Source organism: Mercenaria mercenaria, chromosome 3, assembly GCF_021730395.1.
Source record: "Mercenaria mercenaria strain notata chromosome 3, MADL_Memer_1, whole genome shotgun sequence".
In the NCBI taxonomy this organism is placed as follows: Eukaryota; Metazoa; Mollusca; class Bivalvia; order Venerida; family Veneridae; genus Mercenaria; species Mercenaria mercenaria.
In genome coordinates this window covers 69,129,043-69,150,549 of record NC_069363.1, presented here as the reverse complement: position 1 = coordinate 69,150,549, position 21,507 = coordinate 69,129,043, and the positions used below count along the sequence as shown (strand labels likewise).

The 21,507-nt window shown below is 36.6% G+C and overlaps 1 protein-coding gene and 1 long non-coding RNA gene across 9 annotated transcripts in view; one reads left to right on the top strand and one right to left on the bottom strand.

The window, feature by feature from the left end:
• The window catches only part of LOC123524461 (mediator of RNA polymerase II transcription subunit 23-like), a 299,330-nt gene that overhangs the window by 78,971 nt on the left and 198,852 nt on the right, over nt 1–21,507 (bottom strand). For all 8 annotated transcript variants that reach the window (XM_045302672.2, XM_053538842.1, XM_053538843.1 and 5 more), the window contains one exon: nt 5,753–5,848. In XM_045302672.2, coding sequence (XP_045158607.1) covers nt 5,753–5,848 — 96 coding nt within the window. The remainder of the gene's footprint in view (nt 1–5,752; nt 5,849–21,507) is intronic.
• On the top strand, nt 4,386–4,981 carry LOC128555701 (uncharacterized). The gene is made up of 2 exons (XR_008370277.1): nt 4,386–4,604; nt 4,794–4,981. It is a non-coding gene; the product is annotated as an uncharacterized LOC128555701 (long non-coding RNA).

The window sequence follows — 21,507 nt, the reverse complement described above, 5'->3', positions numbered from 1 at the left end:
AGGCATGCCACGCCGACTATGAATTCCTGAAAGACTGGGATATATGGCACACGGAGTCACACTGGTCCAACGCCGATTCCATGGAGAGGTAAATTACAATCACTTAAAATTTATTTCGCTTATTAGCCCTTGATGAAAATTACGCCGGTACAATAATTGTGACTGAAATATCGCCACTCCCGCGGCCTGTTCGGCAATACTGACCTTCTCTTCTCTGTACTGAAAAAATTACCAAAATTAACATGTTTGAATGCGCTAATAATGACGTTCAACTGCCCCCATCCCCTGCCTTTACTTTACTAAAAATTTTACCAAAATCTTGACTTGCCCGTCCTTTAACTAGATTGTAAGTCGGTAATACGTTACTTTACAGGTATGTAAAAAGAGTTATTGTGCCCTATGTGGAAAAGATGCGAGAAGAGATGGATCTTCCCCTCAGGCAACGAGCACTGTGCGTATTTGATATTTTCAAGGCCCACCGTGGCGAGGAACTTAGGGATCTTCTAAAGAAGAACAACATTCAGATGGTTTATGTGCCAGCTAGTTGCACAGACAGACTACAGCCCTTAGACCTGAGTGTAAATGCCAATTTCAAATTTTACATGAAAGCGTGTTTTGAGGAGTTTTATGCTAACGAAATCGCCGTCCAATTAAAGGATAGTAACATTGACTCTGTAAATGTTGATTTGCGCTTGTCCACTGTGAAACCACTGCACACTAAATGGCTTGTTAAAACCATGCAGAAAATTGAGAATGACACTGATATGGTACAGCGTGGCTGGATTCAGGCTGGAATTCACGTCACAGCATAATTTAGAATTACTAGTAGTTAGTACATGTACTATAGTATTGTAATGGAAGATAACTTTGTTTGAGCGGTCATGTACAGTAACACCGTTAGTTTCTTCCCTTGTGCTGATCGATACGTCATGAATTGGATAAATGTTTACTACTAGTATTAAATAATAAAGATTATACTTTGCTGTATACATGTATATTTTGTATATAATATAGTCATTCAACTGTACTTGTTGAACCAGGGTGGAATCACGCAAAATCACAATAACTGAATTTCGTAAGTGCGAACATTTATCGTTCAGACGCTATTTCGGACATCAGCGAATTTCGGATAAACACAAACAGGTAAAGCTATTTTTCGCGGTCACTTTGAATTCGCGAGTACTTAACCTCGCGAATATTAGCGAAAATTAAATTCTCGCGAATAAAAGGTGTTTTACAGTATCTTCTAGGTAATGGGGCAACATACTAACAATGTATATAAATCATAACTATATATCATATAATTCATGAAGACATTTTGAACTTTGAAAATGTCTGGAAATCTATAATTGGTAAATGCTTTCAAATGCTAATATCTGTATTTTAGTTTTATTTTTAAATTGGTAATGAAAAATAAATAAAAATACTAGAGCTATCACTGAAAGTGATGGATGTACCCCCACCACCCACCCCAACACCCATGCACTGACACAGTACATTGCAATTTGACGCACACAAGATTGCATAATCATGTGGAATGTATGTATATAGACTTTATGTAGCTATATAAACTTTATATGTTTAGTATAGTAACAACAAGGAGCTGTGTTCAATAAACGCTTGATGTCCCCGGTGGCATCCTTGTCGATAGATTTTGCACCAAAGTCCAAAACGAGGTCAAGGTCTAGGTCAAACTGAGGTCAGGTGATGTTTGAAGATGAGGAATGGTCACAGGTTACATCTGCATTAGTATCAAGTCATTCTAGTAAGGGGTATTGATGCTAGACGAAACGGTCCCATTTGGTTAACCAAGAGATGGCCCATACAAAGCAACCTAAGTCCAAAATGAGGTCAAGGTCTAGGTCAAACTGAGGTCAGGTGATGTTTGAAGATGAGGAATGGTCACAGGTTACATCTGCATTAGTATCAAGTCATTCTAGTAAGGGGTATTGATGCTAGACGAAACTGCCCCATTTGGTTAACCAAGAGATGGCCCATACAAAGCTACCTAAGTCCAAAACGAGGTCAAGGCTAGACGAAACGGTCCAATTTGGTTAACCTCGTATGGACGGACGAACGAACGGCGAATGGACGGACCGACAGGTCAATCACTATATGCCTCCTGCATCAGTAGATGCCGGGGACATAAAAACAAAGTCCTATAACTCTGCAGAATGTTTTTCTGAAAGAACCTAAAATGCACCATGCACAACTAGGGTTACTACTGATCACTTGTGTTAAGTTTCATTCAATTGTGTGCATGGGTTCAGGAGATTAGGCGCGCACAAGTTTGCATACATAGACTCTATGTATACAGTATAGTAACAAAACGACTAAGTCCCATAACTTTACAAGTTTTTTTTTTTCTGAAAGAACCTAACATGCCCCATGCACAACTAGTATTGGTACTGATCACTTGTGTGAAGTTTCATTAAATTGTGTGAAGGGGATGAGGAGAGTTGGTGCACACAAGATTGTGTCTACAGACAGACGGAGGGACATATGGATGGACAGACAACCTGAAACCATATACTCCCCTTACAACCTCGTTGTGCAGGGGGTACAAATATTTGATACATTAAAGGGAGGTAATTAATAAACAAAAAAAATGCATGACATATGGTACTAAAAAACTTGTTTTTGAATTACACACAAGAACAAGAGCTATCACTAATGGTGACAAATGCCCCCGCAGTGCCTTGACCTTTGACCTGGTGACCCCAAGATCAATAGGGGTCGTGTACTCAATAAGTACTATCAGCATGTGAAGTTTAAAGGTCCTGCATGCAGTGTTTCGCGAGTAAATGCCTTCATACAAAAAGCTAACATTGGCCACTGTGACCTTGACCTTTGACCTGGTGACCCAAGTCAGTAGGGGTCGTGTACTCAGTTAGTACTATCAGCATGTGAAATTTGAAGGTCCTGGGTGCAGTGGTTCGCGAGTAAAGTGCCTTCATGCAAAAAGTAACCTTGACCTTTGATCTGGTGACCCCAAAGTCAGTAGGGGTTGTGTACTCAATAAGTACTATCAGCTACTCAATAAGTACTATCAGCATGTGGAGTTTAAAGGTTCTGGGTGCAGTGGTTCGCAGGTAAACTGCCTTCATGCAAAAAGTTAACATTGGCCTGTGACCTTGACCTTTGACCTGGTGACCCCAAAGTCAGTAGGGGTCCTGTACTCAATAAGTACTATCAGCATGTGAAGTTTGAAGGTCCTGGGTGCAGTGGTTCGCGAGTAAAGTGCCTTCATGCAAAAAGTTAACATTGGCCCCTGTGACCTTGACCTTTGACCTGGTGATCCCAATGTCAGTAGGGGTCGTGAACTCAATGAGCACTATCAGCATGTGAAGTTTGAAGGTCCTGGGTGCAGTCGTTCACGAGTAAAGTGCCTTCATGCTAAAGTTTGATCTGACTTAGTGACCTAGTTTCTGACCCCACCTGACCCAGTTTTGAACTGGACCTATAGATCATCAAGCTTAACATTCTGACTAAGTTTCACTAAGATATGGTCATAAATGTGGCCTCTACAGTGTAAACCGTTTTTTTCTTTGATTTGACCTGGTGACCTAGTTTTTGACCCCGGATGACCACATACCAAACTTGTCCAAGACTTTATTGAGGGTAACATTCTGATCAAGTTTAACTAAGATTGGCCCCAAATTGTGAGCTTAGAGTGTTAACAAGCTTTTCATTTGATTTGACCCAGTGATCTAGTTTTTGGCCCCAGATGACCCAATATTGAACTCGTCCAAGATTTTATTGAGGGTAACATTCTGACCAAGTTTTATTAAGATTGGGCCAAAAATGTGACCTCTAGAGTGTTAACAAGCTTATCCTTTGATCTGACCTGGTGACCTAGTTTTTGACCCCAGATGACCAAATATCGATCTCGTCAAAGATTTTATTGAGGGTAACATTTTGACCAAGTTTCAGTAAGATTGGGCCAAAATTGTGACCTCTAGAGTGTTAACAGTCAAATTGTTGACGACGACGCCGACGACGGACACAGGGTGATCACAAAAGCTCACCTTGAGCACTTTGGGCTCAGGTGAGCTAAAAATAATTGGCTTGATTGCTTTATTGAGAACTTATAATTTCACAGACCGCTTCTGTGGTCAAGTGATTAAGAGATCAAATTGTTGACTTGAAATCACTGTAACCTCTAACTGATTTCGGGCATGGGTTCGAGCCCTGTTACTGACTGTCTCTTTATTTGAGAAAGTTGGCAGTTTCTTGCGGAGGTTGGATGTTTAGTACTGGTTCTTACAAGAAACAACCGTTAGGTTAATTAACTGCCTGCCTTATTATAACTGAAATATTGTTGAAAACAGATGTTTAAAACTAAACTCAATCAATTATTATTTCAAATATACAGATATGGTGAATCAAATAAATACGTATGTTTTTATTATCAGAACCAAGTATAAATTAACAAGTAATACTTTAAAAAATCTTTATTTGATTTTTGTTTTTGTATTTATACTTGTAGGGACAGCTGATTGCAGAATTAGAGTTTGCAAACATGCCACAGAAAGGAATGGCCAGGCTTTTTCGGATGCTGTTTACTGGTTTGGAAAACAAAGAAAAATTAAAATTTCTAGAAGGTAACCACTGCATATTATTACCACAAGGTATTAACATAAGACAGATTAAGTTTGAAGCGTTTGTTGTTGTGTTAGTTAGTTCAGCCTTTTGATTTTGTATCTCCTAGAGGAAATTTATAATTTTCTATAAAATTATTCAGAATGTTAGAAAAACATATCAATTAATAGATATATGGTTTGCTTTTACAGATTGCGTGCTGGAAAAATGGCCTGACATCCAAAGGAGTGGAATTTGGAGAGTCATTCGCCATCTACTGCAGCCATCCAAAAATATGAAAAAATAAGATTGCATTGACATTCTGATCCTCTTGTTCAGATCTTTTGTTTTGTTGTGAAGTGTCATTGATTTTTGCAAAAAATATATATACATATATGAATATGATTTGATTTTTGCTTGCAACTGATTTTTTCAAATCTAGCTGGGCCAGCCAAATTCCACTAGTTGCCATCTATTTTCCACCTATTGCCAGCTATTTGGTGGCATTTAGTGGAAAGTAGGACAGTCACCATAATAGCGTTTGCTGAAAATTTGTCCACTTACTGCCACTTTTTAGGTAGTCTGTGTTCAGACCCTATGTTTTTTTTTCACAGGATAACTCCTGAGGCTATTCAAATTTTGTATAATTATGTCCCTTTTCTTCTCCAAGTTTATTATTAAATTCTCAAAACATACCATAATCAGAGCCAAGACTTTTGAAGTTGGAATATATAAAAGAATTATTTTTTCTAAAAAAAAAAAAAGATTATCTAGTCAGTAGCCAGACTACCTTTCAGGTGGCAATTGGTGGAAATAAGTGGCGTTTCGTGGAAAATAGATTTTACACCATAATGGTGGCGTTTTACTGGTAATTTGTCTAAATACTCCACTTACTGCCACCATGAATGCGGCGATTGGTGGAAATAAGTGGCATTTAGTGGCAAACAAATTTTCCACCATAATAGTGACGTAATGGTGTAAAACTGTCTAAATACTCCCTTCATTGCCACCTAAAGGTGTACACAAGAGAAAAAAAGGTGGAATTTAGTAGAAAACAGGTTTACTCCACCATTGAAAAGGGTGGCATTATAGTGGCAAATCTAGGGATGGGCTACCTTGGAAGTTGCAGGATGACATCTATTATTTATCACTTCTATGTGTGAACACTCACCTGTTTATTTAGTCCAAGCATACTGCCCACCATATCTCTAGAGTATGGTTGCTCCAAAACGTAGCGCAGAAGTCCTGACTGTGGTTCCTGCACCTCCTATAGATCATATAATATACAGCTGTTTCATAGAGCATTTATCATCATGATACAAATCTTGGTATAACATACAGCTGTTTCATAGAGCATTTATCATCATGATACAAATCTTGGTATAACATACAGCTGTTTCATAGAGCATTTATCATCATGATACAAATCTTGGTATAACATACAGCTGTTTCATAGAGCATTTATCATCATGATACAAATCTTGGTATAACATACAGCTGTTTTATAGAGAATTTATCATCATTATACAAATCCTGGTGTAACATACAGCTGTTTCACAAAGAATTAAACATAATTACTGAAGACAATGTTCACTATATACTAGTGAGTTGATAATTCACAATTATATAAGAGATCACAGAGTGATCTTGGCATCCACCATTGAGTCATTTTTGAATGTTCCAAATTTCAAGACAAGCTCAAAATCCTAAAAGTAGGTAACTATGTCAGAATCCAGGTCATCACAGTCCTTGGATCCAGTGACCTCTAATACCAATTGGTAATTTTGGCTCCCTACAAGGTACTTACATACCAAATATCAAAGAGATTAGACCAGGGCTCCGGAAATTTTGATAACTCAATCGGTCCGAAACGAAAATCCTGACATCGGCGCTACCCAACCCACCACATTCCCAATATTACATATTTTGTAAAACGTGATAGAGTAAAGAAATAAGCATATCATGCATTAAAACTGAGTTACCTGTCACCGCGTGTTTCCATACAATGAAGACAGTTATTCAGTGTTATGTGTGATCGTTACTTTGTTTAAATTTCGATTTTTTTCCGAGAAAATACTTGTAAGGATAAAATTACAGAGGCATTGTCACCGTATGCGTAACTAGTCTAAAAGCCAACACACGTGACCGGTACCGTATACACGGCAGATACTTTGTGATGTTTCCTCATTCTTTGACGGAATTCTATAAAATACAATGCGTTAAAGTGAATTACACGACACATATTCTCTGCTAAACAGTCTCAGTATTTTAAGAATACTCTGCCGTGGACCGAATGTGTACGTTATATGAACGCTGAGATCGAATTTCCCGCATGTATAGTACCAAAAGGTCACGCGTGTTGGCCACGGATATTTCATTTCACTTATGTTGTACTTCAATAAGCAACTACATTTTATAAAGTTATATGTTCTCTTCTGATGTAAACAAAATTTCATTTTGAAACGTTTTTTAAAAGACCGATTTGATAAACAGCGCCACTCAGGTTTTCTTTATCATTCGTGTTTGCCAGTCCATTTTTTTTTCTTTTTCTTTTTTGCACAGTTAGGTTGCAAAGACTATACATGTGGTCCAAATTTGAATATTGTAGGTTAAAAACAAACTAGAGCTATCACTAAAGGTTATGAATGTACCCCCCGCATGCACTGACACAGTACATTGCAATTTGACGCACACAAGATTGCATAATTATGTGGACTTATGTATATAGACTGTATGTATACAGTATAGAAACAAAAAACAAAGTCCCATAACTATGCAGAATATTTATCTAAAAGAATGTAACATGCACCATGCACAACTAGGGTTGGTACTGATCACTTGTGTGAAGTTTCATTAAATTGTGTGTAAGGGTTTGGTAGATTAGGCACGCACAAGATTGCATATGCAGACTGTATGTACATAGTATGTTAACAAAAAACAAAGTCCCATAACTCTGCAGTTTTTGTTGTTGAAAGAACCTAACATGTCCCATGCACAACTACTGTTGTTACTGATCACTTGTGTGAAGTTTCATTAAATTGTGTCAAGGGGATGAGGAGAGATGGTGCGCACAAGATTGTGTCTATGTATATAGTATAGTAACAAAAAAACAAAGTCCCATAACTCTGCAATTTTTTTTTCTGAAAGAACCTAACATGCCCCATGCACAACTACTGTTGTTACTGATCACTTGTGTGAAGTTTCATTAAATTCTGTCAAGGGGATGAGGAGAGATGGTGCGCACAAGATTGTGTCTATGTATATTGTATAGTAACAGAAAAACAAAGTCCCATAACTCTGCAAATTTTTTTTCTAAAAGAACCTAACATGCCCCATGCACAACTACTGTTGGTACTGATCACTTGTGTGAAGTTTCATTAAATTGTGTCAAGGGGATGAGGAGAGATGGTGTGCACAAGATTGTGTCTATGTATATAGTATAGTAACAGAAAAACAAAGTCCCATAACTCTGCAAATTTTTTTTCTAAAAGAACCTAACATGCCCCATGCACAACTACTGTTGGTACTGATCACTTGTGTGAAGTTTCATTAAATTGTGTCAAGGGGATAAGGAGAGATGGTGCACACAAGATTGCGTCTACGGACAGACAACCTGAAACCAGTATACCCCCCCCTTACAACTTTGTTGTCGGGGGTACAAAAAGTAGGTCACTAGATCAAAATAAGTGACCTTGACCCTAAACAAGAGAGATGACGCCATTAATGAGTTATATGCAAATTCTTTTTCTTATTACAGAAACAGAGAATGTAACATGCACCATGCACAACTAGGGTTGGTACTGATCACTTGTGTGAAGTTTCATTAAATTGTGTGTAAGGGTTTGGTAGATTAGGCACGCACAAGATTGCATATGCAGACTGTATGTACATAGTATGTTAACAAAAAACAAAGTCCCATAACTCTGCAATTTTTGTTGTTGAAAGAACCTAACATGTCCCATGCACAACTACTGTTGTTACTGATCACTTGTGTGAAGTTTCATTAAATTGTGTCAAGGGGATGAGGAGAGATGGTGCGCACAAGATTGTGTCTATGTATATAGTATAGTAACAAAAAAACAAAGTCCCATAACTCTGCAATTTTTTTTTCTGAAAGAACCTAACATGCCCCATGCACAACTACTGTTGTTACTGATCACTTGTGTGAAGTTTCATTAAATTCTGTCAAGGGGATGAGGAGAGATGGTGCGCACAAGATTGTGTCTATGTATATTGTATAGTAACAGAAAAACAAAGTCCCATAACTCTGCAAATTTTTTTTCTTAAAGAACCTAACATGCCCCATGCACAACTACTGTTGGTACTGATCACTTGTGTGAAGTTTCATTAAATTGTGTCAAGGGGATGAGGAGAGATGGTGTGCACAAGATTGTGTCTATGTATATAGTATAGTAACAGAAAAACAAAGTCCCATAACTCTGCAAATTTTTTTTCTAAAAGAACCTAACATGCCCCATGCACAACTACTGTTGGTACTGATCACTTGTGTGAAGTTTCATTAAATTGTGTCAAGGGGATAAGGAGAGATGGTGCACACAAGATTGCGTCTACGGACAGACAGCCAGACAACCTGAAACCAGTATACCCCCCTTACAACTTTGTTGTCGGGGGGTACAAAAAGTAGGTCACTAGATTAAAATAAGTGACCTTGACCCTAAACAAGAGAGATGACGCCATTAATGAGTTATATGCAAATTCTTTTTCTTATTACAGAAACAGAGAATGCACATACAATTACTTATATTTATAATAACTATTAATTAAACCCATACCCTAAACAAGAGAGATGTCACCATTAATGAGTTATATGCAATTATTATTTTTTTCTTATTATGGAAACAAAGAATGCACACATAAATATTTATATTATAACTAATAATTAAACCCTGAAATTTGAGTGCTAAACAAATTAATCATCAATCTACTAGGGTAGTCCTTTCACTGCTGAGGTGTAATAGGAAAATAATGAACAACTTGAATCATTATCTCATTAGTGTCTGCAGACTTTATGACACTTCTACAGGTAAGGCCATAAAAAACCAATTAACTACTTGCAGGGCCACTGGATATAAAATTATATTAGAAATTAAAATAAACAAAGGGCCACAACTTATTCAAAAATTGTTAAACTAGTCTGATTTTCAGGGGGACAAAACTAGGGTACCAATATATTATTCTGACAAAGTTTCGTCAAAATCCCCCCAGTAGTTTCAGAGGAGATGCGATAACGAGAAACTGTTAACGGACGGAAGGATGACCGGCCACGGACGCAGAGTGATTTGAATAGCCGTTGGTGGGGGGGGGGGGGGGGGGGGAGGTAAGACATTTGGGAAATAATGTGATATGACAATATAAATCATGAAGACTTTTAAAGTTTTAAAGTTTCCACTACATAAATAAGTGGTAAAGTGACCACACCCGCTGGTGGCAATTCTTTTTGATGAAGTGTGACCTTGACCTTAGATCTAGGGACCTGGTTCTTGCGCATGACACTCCGTCTCATGATGGTGAACAATTGTGCCAATTTAAATCAAATCCCTCCATGCATGAAGAAGATATGCTCTGGACAAAGTCATTCTTGAATTTGACCTTTGACCTTTAAAAGTGACCTTGACCTTAGACCTAGGGACCTGGTTCTTGCGCATGACACTTCGTCTCATGAATGAAGAAGATATGCTCCAGACAAAGACTGTGGACGCCGAACTCCCGCGCGCCAGGGGCCTTCCCATAATACGTCCCGTTTTTCAAACGGGCGTATAAAAATGTTAGAAATTTTGACAAGAGCTTGTTACTGAAAATGCACTACCGAAGCTGCCTACCCTACAGTATCATTATCATCTACACAGATCTACACTGCATCGTACATCCGCTCAGTCACAGTTTGTTATTAACATTACATTTATCCAATTATAGATGATATTTTGTCCGAAATGTGAAAACTGTTACAGATATATATTCTGATGTAAAACAAAATGGCGTCATTCAAAATTCTAACGGAAGCAACTTTTCCGTATTGGCCATCACTAGAACCAATCAAAATGCTTGAATCCCATACTGGCCCTGTTTTTTCTCGTATTGGCTCAGTTGAGTTTGGGATTAGCTCAATCTATTTCATATGACTTGTATAACTTACCTAATATTGTGTCCAATATACTCGGACTAAATGCAGTAATGCATTATACCTGACAATAACATAAGAAATAGTAATCCTAAATCCTAAATAATCATATTTCATAATGTGTGCCAGCTCTCAAATTGGGACAGTAATGTTGCCTTAGTAAGTGGTAGACATAAATCCTAAGTTTACGATTTTAGATCTATTTCCTAAAATTTCCTACTGACCCAATTTGAGAGCTGGCGAACATGAATTTTCATTATTTAAGATTACTATTTTGTATATTTTTGTCGGGTATAATGCATTATTGCATTTAATACAGAGTAATACAACTAATATTGTTGTCATTTTCTATTCCTTGTAATTGCTGGTGTATTGAAACAAGAGGGCCATGATGGCTCTATATCGCTCACCTGAGTTTAATTGCTTGCTTGAACAAATTTCTTTGCTAAAGCTTCAAAAAAAAAAAAAAAAAACTAGGTAAAAAGGTCATGGTAAAGATTCTTCAAGATAAGTATTGAAATCTGTTAAAAAATTATACAAATCTTTTTGCTGTAGCTTTAAAAACTAGAAAAAAGGTCAGTAGGTCAGGGCTAAGAACATTAAAGACGAGTATTGAAATCTTTATCGAAAGTTACTGACGTGGTCCATGCTGTTATGGTTTGTGTGCAAAACTGTACATGTCATCCAAATTTCAAGACTGTTTCTTAAACAAGAGGGTCATGATGACCCTGGATCGCTCACCTGAGTAATATGAGCTACATGTTTCAAATGTCAAACTGATGATAAAATATTAAGAAAGTCAGTAGGTCACATTCATGGTCAATGAAATTCAGTTTTACGATTTGTGTGCAAAACTGTGTATGTCATCAAAATTTCAAGGCTGTATCTTAAAATACAAGAAAGCAGGACAGTAGGTCAAGGTCACAGTCAAGTGACATCACCAGGTAATTATATTTAAACAGTCTTGAAAATAGGATCAGATGATTTTTTAAGTATTTTTTCTATATAACTCACATAATAACTAAGTGACCCCAGGGCAGGGCCTCTTTTAACCCCAGGGATATATTTTGAACAATTTTGGTAGAGGACTACTAGACAATGCATCCTACCAAATATCAAAAGCCTAGGTCGTATGGTTTCAGACAAGAAGATTTTTAAAGCTTTTTCCTATATAAGTCTATATAAAACTTGGGACCCCCAGGGCAGGGCCTCTTTTCACCCAAGGGGTACAATTTGAACAATTTTGGTTGAGGACCATAAGACGTTGCTACAAACAAAATATCAAAGGTCTAACTGTTGTGGTTTCAGACAAGAAGATTTTTAAACTTTTTTTCGTATATAAGTCTATGTAAAACTTGGGACCCCGGGGCAGGGCCATATTTGACCCTAGGGGGATAATTTGAACAATCTTGGTAGAGGACCGCTAGATGATGTTACATACCAAATATCAAAGCCCTAGGCCATGTGGTTTTGTACAAGAAGATTTTCAAAGTTTTCCCTATATAAGTCTATATAAACCATGTGACCCCCGGGGCAGGGCCATATTTGACCCTAGGGGAATAATTTGAACAATCTTGGTAGAGGACCACTAGATGATGCTACACACCAAATATCAAAGCCCTAGGCCATGTGGTTTTGTACAAGAAGATTTTCAAAGTTTTCCCTATATAAGTCTATATAAACCATGTGACCCCGGGGCAGGGCCATATTTGACCCTAGGAGGATAATTTGAATAATTCTGGTAGAGGGCCACTAGATGATGCTACACACCAGATATCAAAGCCCTATGCCCTGTCGTTTTGGATAAGAAGATTTTTAAAGTTTTTCCTTTTGGTTGCCATGGCAACCAGAGTTCTGCATGGAATTCAATTCTTTGAAAAATTTTGAAAGGGGGCCACCCAAGGATCATTCCTGTGAAGTTTGGTGTAATTATGCCCAGTGGTTTTCAAGAAGAAGATTTTTTAGAAATTGTTGACAGACACACGGCGGATGACGGTCGACGCACTACGGACATTAAGCAGTCACAATAGCTCACCTAGTCACTTTGTGACAGGTGAGCTAAAAACAAGAAAGTAGGTCAGTAGGTCAAGGTCACTGTCAAGTGACCTTTAATTACTTGGGGTCATACGGTAATTATAATTAAACAACCTAGGAAATATGATCAGATAATTTTTGAAGTATTTTTTCCTATATAACTCATATACAAGTGACCCCCAGGGCGGGGCCTCTTTTCACCCCAGGGGCATAATTTGAACAATCTTGTTAGAGAACCACTAGGCAATGCTACATACTAAATATCAAAGGTTTAAGCCTTGAACTTTCAGACAAGAAGATTTTTTTCCCCTATATTTGTCTATGTAAAACTTGGGGCCCCCGGGGTAGGGCCTCTTTTCACCCCAGGGGCATGTTTTGAACAATTATAGTAGATGACCATTAGGCAATGCATCATACCAAATATCAAAAGCCTAGGCCTTGCAGTTTCAGGCAAGAAGATTTTCATGGTTCATACAGAACATCAGAGATAAAATTCAAGTACTTTTCAAGGACTTTTTACAATTTTTCAAGGACTATTTTTTTCAAAACCACAACCTTATCTGAACAACTTTTATTGTGTTCATCATGTAATGCAAAAATAAAACAACCATTACTTGTCACACCATTGTTAGCAAAAAATAACAAAAGCATAGTTTTTATTAATGATGGTGTTCAATTACTGTTAGTGCAAACTATACTGTTTTTTAAATTAATTTAGAAGTCTTTCAGCATGTCAACATTCTGCTTAATTTCTATCTCTAGTGCTTTGACTTTCTCCTCTTTTTCTTTAGCTGCTCTTCTCATTGCATTTTCCTGAGTTACGAAATTAATCTTACTAGCTGACTCTGCCTTTTCATACAATTGTTCAGCAGTGTTCTGTAAATCATTAATCATTAGTCTGAAGTTTTTTGTTTTCTTTCAACCCGTCAATTTCAAGAAGTTTTTCCTTCCTTTTTCCAAGTAGTATTTGTGCTTTATTTTTCTGCTTTTCTTTTTCTAGGTATACCTCATATCTCTGCCTTGCTGCTTTTGCATCCTTCAGCAAATTGTCTGTAATCTGGACGTTAAATATACCACCTACACTATAGACATGGTCACACACTACTCTTTGAGCAACTAGACTGTGTGCCTTCAAATTTTCTACCTCAAGTTCTTTGTTGACACTAAAACCTCTCTCAACATCTGCTTGTCCATGGGATAGTATCAGTAAAACTTTCACAATTTCCAGTAATTTTAGATACTCTTCACTTGACATGTGCTCTAAGAAAAATGTATCAACTGACTGTGTTTTCTTGTCAAACTTTGAGAATAATTCCTTTCCAATTGCTGGAATAATGTCAATGAATGAATTAAACTGCTGAATTAAAACATCACATTCATTTTCTTGCGCTTTCAAACTCTTCAGTAACAGCCCAAGTAATTTCCTGAAGTTATCCTTACACTTTAGTGGGTCTTTTGTCATTTTTACTGGATTTAAGCATGATAAGTAATGCACAAGTGAATATGACACTGGTGATTTTGTCAAAAGGTTCTTCAGTAACTCTACGAAACATTTTGCTTCCATTTTGAGTTCCATTTTTTGTCTCTCACTAGCCTTATTTTCCTTTAGAGACCTGCTGGATAGGAAACCCATGTCAATTTGCTTATAGTCAACATGAATATTTTATCAGCCACATCCATTCTTGAAAGTTTTTTATCAGAATTTTCAATGCTATCTTTTTTGACAAAGTGTCCCATAAGTGACCTCAACAAAGCAGACAGGTCATCACACAGGAAGCACACCATTGGTCTGTTGGTCTGGTACAGGGCTAGAAATGGTTGAAGTTTGAGTGCAATACACTTGAAAAAGTGCAGTTTTGGTAGTAGTAATACATCTTTACAATGTTGCTTAACTACTTCAAATGATTTGTTACCTGGGTTACTGATTTTCTTTTCATCAACAGCTTTAACATACTGAGTGATGCTGTCAATAAGGCCTAAATTAAAATTAAGTTTGTTTGACCTTTACCGACCCAGTATTTTTACAGTGGGTAGGTATGTAGGTAAATAATTTTATTATATTTTAGTTTTTTAAATGTTTGTTGTCTCAGTAATAAAGTCTATTTATTAATACCTATTGCTCGTAGATAATCTCTGAAGATGCTCTGTTAAATGTATGCTTGCAATATATAAACACCTAGCCCTATTCAGGCACACACAATATGGACACAGACTTAATTTGCACATAAGGCAAAGTTCACCAAGTCTTTGAGTATCTTTCATGTCTACAATTTTTCTTTATATATATATCAAGTGTTTTCATGACTGTTTTCACTACATCTGGGCTTAAATGTACAAGCCCCATGTGGTTCTGGGACGATCTGTGTATGAAAAGAATTGGAACCACTGCCTTACCCTTGCATGATCGTAAGAGGCGACTAATAGGGTCTTAACATTTGGTTTTGCAGTAACTCTGTGATTCCAGCAGGTATGCAAATTTTGATTCCATACCTCATGTTTTTATTTCGATGTAAATGAGATGTGGAACCAAAATTTGTAGTCCTGTTTGGCGCCATATAACCTATACTGTGTTGGGGAACCGTAAAACCCAAATAAATAAATTAATTAAAAGTACAAAACAATACAGTCGCGAAAATACGCGATATTTGGCATCTAAACACACTATTGAATTGCAACTTATTTTCAACAAGTGTTTGATGCTTAATTCAATAGATAATATTTTTTTATGAGTTTTAGAAGCAAGCAAAAGTGATGATTTTTTAGCTTCAAGCTATTTGCATGTATTGGTCATGTTACTAAGAACAGAAACAAGATTGGGTTTTCCGACATCAGACATTTATTATGCCAATGTCCTGGCAAAAGAAGTATAAGATTTTTATAGCTCTTTGTTCTGGCATAACAAAATTAAAATATTTAAACTATCTAGCCTGTAATATTTCAACACATTTACGCTCTTGTCAATTTCTTGAAATTCGAAAACTAAGATTTTCTCACTTCGAACAAATGCATTTCAAAACGATATCTGATTAAAGACATTTTGAAATCAACAATTAAGTCAGTTTATAATATATTTTCACAGATAATTAAATTTCCCACCACTCGCCTGTCAATTGTTGCAATACTGTCACTTTTATGAAAGCAGTATTATGTACAAGCAAATTTCAAATATAATTTAACTAATATTCTCATGTACACTATGTTTCCTTTGTAATCAATCATATTTGTTCTTCTTAAATTTCCTTTTTACAGCAGACATTTTTTTTCACTGTATTTTTGTAATCTCCACCATCTAGTTGCTCTCCATAATGACTGCATCGATAGTATTAATAATCAAAGTCTAGCCCCTACCGTATTTTCCAAAAGTGTTAGGACTAGTTATTTTCACTTTCTCAAGACTTATTTCCCGAAAAATGATTATTTTGTAAAGTGTCCCAAAAATATGGACACAATAACCATAATCCACCCGATGTTGAAAGCGAAATAAAAAGCGTAAACGATTATCGGTAATTATTCTGTTGATAAACTTAGTCATTGTCCTTGTTTTTATCATCAATTAACACCCCCTTCAAAGAGCTAAAAGAACTGTGTCGGTATAATGGCATCAGAAGTGGAATAGTTGCCCGAGATTGTCATGGAATTACGTCATGTTTTCGCGCCATATGACACATCACTGTTTGATCGTACCGCCTCGGTTCTTTAAATTAATCAATAAAAAAGTTTCTTCTTTAATTTGTTAAAGCGAATTCAATATCCTGTATAAATTGACAGGTAAATGTGTCGAACGATAATTGTGGATATCCTACCTCTGTGAGCTACTTTGCCGCACTAACATAAATCTGTTTGCCAGAAAATCGTTTTACGCCATGTATTTAAATTGCTGACGCTTTTTAAGATTTTTTGTACTTTCTGGTCAAAAGTCTGAACTTTTTGCCCATAGAATTTATCATTTATTTACCCTTAGAAATAAATAAATAATTAAGATCGCACTGTTTGAAATTTTACAAAGAACTAGAACTAAAGTTTGACCGTTTTTATAGAATTTTGCCTACATTCCTGTCGATATCTTATTAAAATCGTTATAGAATTCAAACTATATTACTTCTTAAGTGGTGCTAAAAATATTGATGGATAATAACAAAAAATGAATGCACTACGCGCGTTTTTTGTGTATGTGTAAACAAAAGTAATGTCGAGCGATGGAAATTAGACATTACGATAGGTCGCACGTGCTGGTGGAATGGAAAATTACCGGCATGACGTTTTGGTATACTTTACGTTTCGCTGGTAAATTAGATACTAGATTTGTAAAATTATGTCCTTTTGTCAGATTGCCTTCCGGTTATAAGCGGTTTGATTGTCGTCTGCATCCTAATGGCCTTAGGCAACGTTATCGGCAAAGTTGACACGTTTTCGGAATACACGAGATAATAAACAGTCCGCTTTATCGATTTTCTACTAGCTAACCGCGGGTTACTTTCTTATTTGCCATAATTATTCATGCATTTGTTAAATAAAGTAATCGCCAGTTTCAAGCACCAAAATCAGTTTTTCCCTCTGATAAGAAAATAAAAATATTTTTTTTCTCTGGAATGCAATAAATTTATTTGAGTTGGGGCAATTTTATCGTGTCGGTAGGTAAAGGTCAAACAAACTTAATTTTATTTTAAGCCTGATCAATAGTGCTCTTTCTACAAATGTAACATTTTCCAGCCACCTGTGCTGCACAAATTTCAGAGGGAGTATATTTGATCCAGTTATCTTTTGATAATCTTCTCTTTGTGCAGGGGAATCTTTAAACAGGTAATACAGTGAGGAAAGGAAGTCACCTATCTTCCATCCTGTAGCATTGAAGCCTGCTTTGAAACTGTTATGAACAATGTGTAATCCACAAGATCCAATATTAATTAGATCTGAACCATAATCTGCAGTAGTTTCTGTTTCATAATGTCTAAAAACTTCCAATTTACATTAGGTCCATCCATACCTATCTGAAGTAAGTTTCCCCTGTTCAGTTTATGATCTGACATTGCCTTAGTGAAGTGCTCTACCATGTCATCACTGGTTGCATGACCTATAAAAAAGAATTTAAAACACTTCTTTCATTAAGCATTAGCTATTCATTAAATTTAAAGAAGACACAATATGAAGGTCAAGTCTATGTGTACAGAAACTGACTAGCTCATCTTGTGTGATTCCAGTGTATGTGAGACACGTTATGTGCATTGTACAAGCTCATTTTTAATCAAAGTGTATGTCATTAATCTTATGTTGTATTCTTTTCTTCTCTCATGCAGACTTAAAATAAAGGCCACAAACATCTTTCAAGAAATCTAAACAATTAAGTTAACTATTTCTGTTAAAAATATTTTATAGGCTTACAATCATTAACAGGTATAATTTCACTACATAATCCGGTTATCAAAAATTCAAATTTAATTTAAAGAATGTTTTGTTTCATAACCATAAGTCATTCAATAAGGTTCTGATTTAAAAAATCTTACCAAGAAACTGGGATGTATACTATCTTGTTTCAATTTTCTTCAGTTCATCATCCCAGAACCATCTGTTTCTCCTGCATTTTCTTGTTTGACTTTCGTCAAATATGATCACATAATTTGTCCAGTGACATGATTCTTTAACAATGACATAAAATGTTCACCTAAGCCAAACACGGTCAAGTAGGCAGCCTTTCTTTCTCCACATTTAAACTGGCTTGCAATTGTGCTGTCGAGAAACATTGATGAAAAAAGTTTATCAGAATGTTCTGATGATTTATATGACTGATGTGTTGTTACCATTTTTAATGTCCACAATATTTCAGCTCGGAGTACACTATTTTTGGTCATATAAGGGGTAACACTGTTCTGTTTCACATTTGGTGGTGCTGGTATTACCAGTGAGTCATTGTTATTTTCATCAACAACAGCTTCAGGTTTTTGTGTGTGTGTTCGGGTTTAACGTCTTTTTCAACAATTTTTCAGTCATATAAACGTGGTGTCTACTTGTAGCAGTGAGCACAATGCCCAACTTTATAGTACTGCCTCCCTGGAATATCACGCCATAGACATGTGGCATGATACCCCACCCAGTCACATTATACTGACACTGGGCTGACCAGTCCTAGCACTATCCTCTTAATGCTGAGCGCCAAGCGAGGAAGCTACTAGTACCATTTTTTACGTCTTTGGTATGACGTGGCCGGGGATCAAACCCACGACCTCCCGCACTCGAAGCCGACGCTCTACCACTAGGCTACCGAGGCAGTTGGTTTTTTTTGTTTCTTTAAATACTTTTGAACATTTTGAAATGTTGGGTACTAAAAATGACGTAATTTGATTGTTAGATAGATGTGATTCACTATTTTACTGATGTTTAATGCTTTTCTTGTGACTTTTTAGCGCACTCTCTCCCACTGATGATACGTCAAGAATTTTGATGATACGTCAAATACACTTCGTTCTGTCTGCTTTAAAGGGCTTCAGCCACTGTTTATATTCATCCACTGATGATACGTCAAATACACTTCGTTCTGTCTGCTTTAAAGGGCTTCAGCCACTGTTTATATTCATCCATTGTCTCCCACTTACTTGAGTAAACACATTTATTTTTTTACTGATTTTAATTCACTGTAAAACACTTGCAAATAGCAAAAAATTGCAAGTTATTATTCAGCATGTGTTTTTCAATGGAAACGGAAATATACAAACGGTGATAAAGTAGAAATAGCACTCTGTGTAAATACCGATTAAATGCGATCGTAGACCACTATCACAGCATACGGGGAAATCAATGAGTGACCCGATCTGGCAATTTCAAGAATTTATTTTCATTTTCTCCGATTTATTTTAAGCCTTATTCTTTTTGCAAAGCAAAGTTAGTGACAGACTGTTTTCAAGGAGTGAAAGGTCAAATTCAAGCAGTTTTCTTTTTCAAAATTCAAGTACTTTTCCAGATTTTTTAGGGTTTTTGTCATTTTCAAGGAGTTTTCAAGGACAACCATCGGATTCAAGGACTTTTCAAGGCCTGTACGAACCCTGATTTTCAAAGTTGTTTCCTATACATGTCTATGTAAAACTTGGGACCCCCTGGATGGGGCCTCTTTTCACCTCAGGGGCATAACTTGAAACTTGGTAAAGGACCACTAGGCATACCAAATATCAAAAGCCAGGTACTAGCTAGCTAGGCTTTGGAGTTTCAGAACAAAAGATTTTTTTAAGGTGGGGCCTCTTTTCACCCAAGGGTTTTAATTTGAACAATTTTGGTAGAGGACCATAAGGCAATGCTACATACCAAATATCAAAGGCCTAGGTTTTGTGGTTTCAGACAAGAAGATTTTTAAAGTTTTTTTTTCTATATACGAGGGGTGTTTAAATATGAATGTAACTGGGCCAATATCTCGCATTTAACCAAGATTTGAACGTAATAGGTACATGTATCGCATAGAGGGTTGTGTAAGCTCTCCATTGATAAAAAACATGTTTAAATCCATTCAGTCTAGCTTTGACAATAGCTCGATTAACATTATCTACTTGTTTACACTAAAGCTAAATGGTTGGGAAAAGGTCTCCTTTCACTGACCAAATACGGTCCTATATCAAGAACTGCTGTATTCTTGGTATAAACGTGAAAGACATATTTAATGAAATATGTCGTGTTTATGGGAACAAAGAACTTTCTTTTTCATCTGTCACACGGTGGTGTAAACAATTTAAAAGTGGTGTAGATTCAGTAAAAGATGTGCCTCATGCACGCCGTCCAAAAACTGCAACTCTGCCAAAAATAGTTGAAAAAGTTAAGGATTTGATTGCTACCGATGCAAGATTTCCAACTAGGCATACAGCTAAATGCGCTGGTATCTCAGTAGGAGTTGCTCATACAATTCTCAGACGTGATTTAAAAATGAGAAGGGTAAGTGCCAGATGGATAGCCCATCTCCTTACAAAAGAGCAAAAACTTGCTGGGGTAAGAATCGCCAGATCTTTCGCAAATACCATCACTGGCGATGAGACGTTGGTTCACTTTTATGAGCCCAAGCGAAAGATACAGAACAAAATATGGGCAACCAAAGGAAGCCAACGTCCTTGCATAGCAAAACGCACCATGAGCATAAACAAGAGCTGTCCGTAACACAGCGCACTCGACTTTTCGCAGTGCTTGACTCTGAATTAGAGCTTTGCCAGTGAAAAAAAATTCTAAGTTAAAAAGGGACATAACTCTGTCAAAATTCAAACCAGAGTTATGGTAATTAATTCTCCTGGTGAAAACTTTGATAGTAAACAATATTTTGAGTTTCAAGTCAAAAGCTTTAATAGTAACAGAGATATTTGACTTTAGTTATAAAGGGGCATAACTCTGTCAAAATTCAAATCAGAGTTATGGGAATTGTGTCTGCTGGTGTAGACTTTGATAGTAAATAACTATTTTAAGCTTCAAGTCAAAAGCTTTAATAGAAACAGATATCTGACTTTATCAAAAATTTAAACAAAAAATTCTAAGTTAAAAAGGGGCAAAATTCTGTCAAAATTCAAAAGTTATGGGGATTGTTTCTACTGGTGTAGACTTTGATGGTAAACTAGAGATGCTTTTGAGAAAAGCGCATGTCTCCCACAACTGCCCCTATGTAAAATGTCTAGTTTCTTTAGATGGTTTAGACGAGTGGATCCAATTATATGGTCTGGATGAGTGGATCCAATCAGTAATTCAAGGGCCATAAATCAAAAGTGCTTGGGTGGATTTGGCTAGTTATCGAACTT